Here is a 6,689-nt window from a genome sequence, read left to right as displayed (position 1 = left end):
TAAGAGGGAGGGGATATGGGGATATGTGTATATGTATAACTGATTCACTTTGTTATACAGCTGAAACTAATACAACATTGTAAAGCAATTATACTCCAATAAAGATGTTAAAAATATTCAGTTGTAAGCATAATTAATGTTTTAGACAGATAATAATATAGATGTATCCCTACCAAAAAATAATAATCCTTCCGTTACTACCTAGAAAAACTGGTGACACTGACCATCTTCATATCTCAAAACCTCCTACAAAGCTGTCCTTTATCATTCTAGGAGATCTTTAAAGGCAATCTTTTGCTTGATTTCACAGGGATCCAGGTTCCAGGGAGGGAAAAAAGGAGCAGAGCACACAGTGTGATTTGCCTCCCATAGGTTGCCCTATGGGATTTTCTCTTTAATAAGCCAAAATGATATCTATTAATTTACAGTGTATGTGTGTGTGGGGGAGGGTTGATCTTTCCTTATGTAAAATGAAATGTCAAGGCCACCATTTGTGCACCCTGGTCCCAGTAATGAGGTACCTGGGAGGCCAAAATTTTACCAGATGGTTCCTTTGTGAGCATGGAATGCAGGGATATTTTGACAAGGAAAACTGAGAACATTTTCAGAGTTTGGTCCTTGAGCTTGGGGTAGGGAAAAAAGAGAGAAAAGCCTTGTATTTTTGAGGGATGGTCATGAAGAACTTTTAAAAAAGGCTACCTTATTGTTTTTTATGTATGTGTTTAATTATGATAACTCACATAGTGATTTATTAAGTTTATATAAATATCATAAAACATTTTGAAATGGAAAGCTCATTTCAAACATCACCATGTTCTAGTTTTTACAGATGGTTTAATTTCAAAGTAATGATGCCAAGATGAAAGAAGAGATAAGGAAACATCCTGCATTTTCATGTTTTATTTCTTAGTCTTGTTCTACATCACAAAAAAAGAGGTCTACCGAGGGAGGCTGTCAACCCAACACACAAGAACCTGCTTACACTTTCAGATATGGAAGATTCAAGAGCAAAATACTCTCAACAAACTATCTAAATTAAAGCTTCCTAACTGGCAGACCTTCCTAAGTCCCATACACGAGAATACTTAACAGAATGTAGCCCCATAATTTCACTCATGTAGTAGCCCCCATCTGCCAAGCAGAGCAAATTGTTGATTTGTGCTTAATAAGCCAAATATGCATAAATTATTTTTAATTACATAAAGCCAGGTGCTAAATTTAGGTGCCAGAGAAAAGTCATCACCCTTATCAGACAGGAGGAACAAGGAACAATGCAAGGTAACTGCAAAAATCCAGAAGGGTGAGTTACTTCTCTAAATGAGAAGTAATAAAGTACAGATCACTTTATCTGAAAAATAATCTTATGTATAACAAAAATTTTCACAAGATATTCCACCCTGCTGTGAACCAGGACAATTAAGTAAGATACAGTTAGGCAAATGGTAAGTAATCTACCAGATATCCACTAGAAGTTTCAGAAATTTAGAAAAGGATTTAAGAACTCTAACTTCCAAATTATTCTCTTACTAAAACCATCCTAGGGTTCTCTGTTGCTCCAATTCCATTATTAGAATTAAAGAAAAAAAAAGAGTCAACTAACTTCACCAAATCCACAGCTAAAGTCATTACATTGCTGGTGCTTATTGCCAATTATCACATGGCCAAGAAATGAAATATTAAAGAAAGTACAACTATTAACATTTCTAGATGGTCATTATCTTTTCTTCATTAAAAAATATATAAACGAATCTCTTAAAGGGGGAGCACGTAACATTGGATTTTAGCAAACAAAATGGACAAAGGCAAGCTTATGCTGGCACACAGTCAAACTCCTGTGAGAGCTAATCCAAATGTGGATTTGTGGTAAAGCACATCAAAGCTTCTGGCTTCACGATTTTAAGTAAGAATACAGTAATTGAGCAGCCATGAAAATCAGCACACTTTTGCTCTGGACCAAAAAGAACCAAACGAACCTTAAAAACACCTCTTTGCTCCATTCTGATCCATTTTGTTTAATTTACATGAAATACAGTGGTAACTCTCATGTGGTAATTTCAAGCATCTTGACAATACAACAGGTAAAGCAAACATGCAGAGATATGAACTGACCACAAAAATGGGGCTGTGGCTGTTCTCAACATACATGTGTGGCAGAAATCTTGGTTTAGGGCTTCCCTGGTGGCGCAGTGGTTAAGAGTCCGCCTGAAAATGCAGAGGACACGGGTTCAAGCCCTGGTCCGGGAAGATCCCACATGCCGCGGAGCAACAAAACTCGTGCACCACAACTACTGAGCCTGTGCTCTGGAGCCTGCGAGCAACGACTACTGAGCCCGCGGGCCACAACTACCGAAGCCCGCGCACCTAGAGCCCGTGCTCCTCAACAAGAGAAGCCACTGCAATGAGAAGTCCGCGCACCACAACGAAGAGTAGCCCCCACTCGCCGCAACTAGAGAAAGCCCATGCGCAGCAATGAAGACCCAAAGCAGCCAAAAATAAATAAATAAATTTATATTAAAAAAAAAGAAATCTTGGTTTATTTCTTCAGATAAACACTCTCTTATTCTAAAGAGATGGGGCTAGAGTAAATGGAAGTGGGTAGGATAGAGATAAGAAACTGGTGCAACTGATCCATGCTCTAGGAAAGCATGTCAAGGGAATTCCCTGGAGGTCCAGTGGTTACAACTCTCGAGCTCTCACTGCCGAGGGCCCAGGTTCAATCCCTGGTCGGGGAACTAAGATCCCACAAGCCGTGTGGCAAAAAAAAAAAAACAAAAAAACAAACAAAAAAAACTACGTCAAATGAAAAACCAAACACAGAAAACAAGGAGTGATTATATAAAGAAAATTTGCAACAAGTAAAAAAACATTTACTAATACATAACAGTGATTTGATTCTCAAAAAGCTCATTTACTTATTAATTTTCAGGAACACAGTAGTTGTAACAAAGTGAAATACACTTCTTTGGTAGATGAGGCCAGGAGTACCAGAAAAATTCTGGTAAAGTAAGATTATGGGGAACCAAAATATTGTGCTGTACCACTGGGCTGGAAAATCTATTTTAAATATATTCCGATCTGTTCTCAATGGACTCAAGTGGGTAAATTGTCACTGGGTAATTATGACCATTGATTCTCAAGTTTTAATCTGGTAAACATATACATCTAATAAATGGAAAGACTCCTCTGCAAAATAACACTGGTAATTTTTGAGAATGAGAAAACGACAAAATGTGAAGTTTAATCAGGCAATTTTTGTTGCCATATTTTCAAGAGAGCCTTTTCAGACGCTGGATAGGATGAATAGGTCATGCAAGATTTTTTATTTAATGTCCCATAGAACCTCAAAATTCTCTCCACACTTCTGGGGTCTTGGGAAAAAAAAGGAAATAACAGCACATGTTCATCACCATCTTAACAAAACACATTGATTTGGCTTCTGTTATCTTTCATTTTATCCTCTCAGCTCTGAGGTAGACACCATTTACCAGAAGAGAAAAAGCAATGTCACCTCCTCCATGAATCTTTACCCAACCCTTTAGTTGTTTGGTCCTAATTACAATTTGCCTGGTTTAGTAGTTAACGGTTATAATTATAATTTGCCTGGTTTGCTGGTTACTTCCCCCAAATCCGACCCTCTGCCAGATTAAGAGCACTTCGAAGGCAGGGAACTGAATGTTAATTATCTTTGTACCCTAGCATTCCATGTGGCACATAGTAGGCGCTTCAGGTTGAATAAATGAAAGAATTTGTCGAATATAATTCAACAGGAGACTAGGATGGGACTAACATGCAGGTTTTGGGACTCTTCCCTCTCCCCATTCCATCTCGCTGCTGAATTAAGCCTGGTTCATCACTTCAAGGCCACAATACCAAACTAGAAGTTGTCACGATAAAGAGCTCTGGTCTCCCAATGACCAAAAGTTTGCATGCCCCTGCCCAAGACGACAGGTCTCAGACCAAAACTCCTTGGAGGCTTTAAACAATAGACCCAGACAGAGTTCTTGATTTGTAAATCAAAGAAGTGAAGGCAGGATAGATTAGGCGGGAAGAGAAACTTCCGTTTGTTTAACTGGTTTGCTTACAACCTCGGTTTTGAAAGAAAGGGCATTTCTCTCTTTTCCCAAGAGAGAAATGAATTACGAAGGTTACTTTGAGAGGGGATCCCAAGGATTGAAAACTTGGAGACAAAGTGAAAGATGCTAAATCGGGAGGGTTCAGCAATTCTGAGACCTCCCCCTCCCCCTCCCCCGCACTCGGACCCTCCCCCGCACTCGGACCCTCCCCCACACTCGGACCCTCCCCCTGACTCCCTAACCTCTCATTTGATGCCAATTCCTCGAGACAGGATTGGAACTCCTCCCTTTTTCCTCATCATCCCTCCTACCAAACAATTACACCTCCCACCCCCAGGGTGGCGGTTACTGATGGCGGGGGAGGGGCTGGGAGGCTTGTGAAAAAAGTTAAGTGCACAACTGCGAACTGGCCCGGGTCACCAGCCTAAATGCGACCTGCCCACGTCTAACGCTCGTCACCAGCCCCCTCCCCCATGGAAAGCGACAGGGCAGCTACTCTGCCTCAGAAAGAACACTTCCTTTACTTCAGATTTTTCCTTGGCTTCAGAAGGAACCCCTCCTCCCTTTCCCCGTCCCACCCAAAGACCGACTGCTGGTCGAGGGAGGCGTTCTCAGGACTCAGTGAGGGCGACGGGTGGTGACGGGAGAAGAACCCCAGTCCCTCCCGCCCAGGGTTTAAGGTCGGGCGGCGGAAGGCGACGACTGTGTCCCTCACCACCTTTTAAGTACCAGCGAACACGGCCCAGAGGCGAGGTTGTGAAGAGGATGACCAAAGCTTACCTGTGAGCCCCCCGCCGCCTTCCTCCCGGTAGCCCCGACGCCGCTGCAGCACGAAGTAGTCGTTGGACCTTTCCATCAGCCACAGCTTCAGCGCATTTTTCAGGAGCACTTCCTCGGGCTTCAGCCACATCGCGAAGAACTTTATGCCGCCCGGGAGCAGCGACCCAGATGCCCTCCTCACCTCACCCCTCCACCCGTTTCCTCCCCTCTACTTCTCCCACCAAATCTGCCTGAGGCGGCAGCTGCTCAGGTTCTGCTTTTCCACACTTCCCCCAACCCTCCCTTCTCTCCCACGTAGGCAGCGAGATTGCCAATTCCCTCCCACAGCGCTACCGCCCGACTGGGAAATAGTCCCGTTCCTTTCCCTTCTGGGAGTTGTAGTTTACTCCTCGCTTTTCTGTACTCAAGCACCTGGAGCGCGGGACTACACTTCCCACAATCCACTGGGGGTGAGAACTGGGTGGGGGTGCTTTCAAAGCGGGTCCCGCCACCAGTTAAGTGCATTTTGCCTATCGAAAGTTTAAAGCGTTTTCTGGCAAATAAGTGAGCCCGGGTATGGAAGTGTTGGGTGTTCTCATCCTTTTACGGCCGAGGTTGTTAAACTGTCGAAAACAGTTTCCGGAATTTGGGAGTAACGAACGGCCATTCTGGCAAGGAGCAGTAGCTGCAACTAACGTTTAATGAGCTCTTACGTACAAAAGAGATTTCACACAATGTCTCACATAATCCTTGCAGAAGTCTCACGAAGCATATCTCACTCCCCAACTTGCACATAAATAAACAAATGCGCAGTCGGGTTCGGTGACTTATCCAAGGTCACACAGTAAGTGGAGTTTGATACGATTCCTTGTCCGATTGAGAATCTTCCTTAGATTAAGCTCTTTCCGCGCGTACAATAAGAATATAAAATCTCCAGAAGCCACATAGTGTTTTTTACGCCGCGCTCCTCCCTTCCCAGATTTGTTCTATTTAACTGTTGTAATCAGCCACAGAAAATGTCGTCCAACTTTGCTTTACTGGATGTAAACAATTTATGAACGATTTTTTTTCTTTCTTAAACTCTTTAAGAAAAAAAAAATCCCTTTCAGGGCAAGCTGCACCTCTTTGTACCTTGACAATGATACGCAGCTGCTTAAACACTAAGGTGAATGAGGTCAGTGATTTATGAGAAATTACTTGAGGGACATTTTTATTTACTGCGAATAACTAAGCCCACCAGAATTAAAGAGTGCACTAAAAGCGAAAACACGTTTATAGGAAGGAAGGAGTTGGGAGGCAGTGTACAAAAAACAAGGGGCTCTTGGCAAGCTACTTTGAGAATGAAGCCTCAAGGATCTGGCTTTTTTAAAAAAAAATGGGGTGGGGCACACCCGGATACCAAGTCTTGGAGCCAAAGAACTCTGCTTGGAGTTGCGTCTGTGGCTTAACCCTCGCAAAATGTGGGCCAGCCCAAAGAAGGCAGGCGTCTGCTACGAGCAGGGATTTTTCGTGGAGGTGAGAAAAAGGTCAATTTGGGATTCTCTTCTGAAACGCAGTCCTTTATCCGAAGGCAGCTTTCCGGACAGGGTGGGAAGAGGCAGTCTTCCCACAGCCCAAACTGCAATGTATCCTTGGGAAAAGCCATCCTAATTTGGATGTGTATTAAGGAACATAATTTCTTTTTTTTAACATCTTTATTGGAGTATAATTGCTTTACAATGGTGTGTTAGTTTCTGCTTTATAACAAAGTGAATCAGTTATGCATATACATATGTTCCCATATCTCTTCCCTCTTGCATCTCCCTCCCTCGCACCCTCCCTATCCCACCCCTCTAGGTGGTCACAAAGCACCGAGCT

At 43.0% G+C, this 6,689-nt stretch overlaps 1 protein-coding gene across 2 annotated transcripts in view; it reads right to left on the bottom strand.

Annotated features, from left to right (window-relative positions):
- Window positions 1-5,084, bottom strand: part of TBC1D8B (TBC1 domain family member 8B) — a 90,080-nt gene extending 84,996 nt beyond the window's left edge. Inside the window, exon 1 of one of the 2 annotated variants that reach the window (XM_055081576.1) lies at window positions 4,854-5,084. In XM_055081576.1, the coding sequence (XP_054937551.1) occupies window positions 4,854-4,983 (130 nt within the window). In that variant the 5' untranslated portion in view covers window positions 4,984-5,084. The remainder of the gene's footprint in view (window positions 1-4,853) is intronic. The other variant, XM_024128102.3, reaches the window with a different exon arrangement.
- Between the last annotated feature and the right edge of the window lie 1,605 nt (window positions 5,085-6,689).

The sequence above is a fragment of the Physeter macrocephalus genome, chromosome 21 (genome assembly GCF_002837175.3).
Source record: "Physeter macrocephalus isolate SW-GA chromosome 21, ASM283717v5, whole genome shotgun sequence".
Taxonomy (NCBI): Eukaryota; Metazoa; Chordata; class Mammalia; order Artiodactyla; family Physeteridae; genus Physeter; species Physeter macrocephalus.
This window is presented reverse-complemented; position numbering and strand designations above follow the sequence as displayed.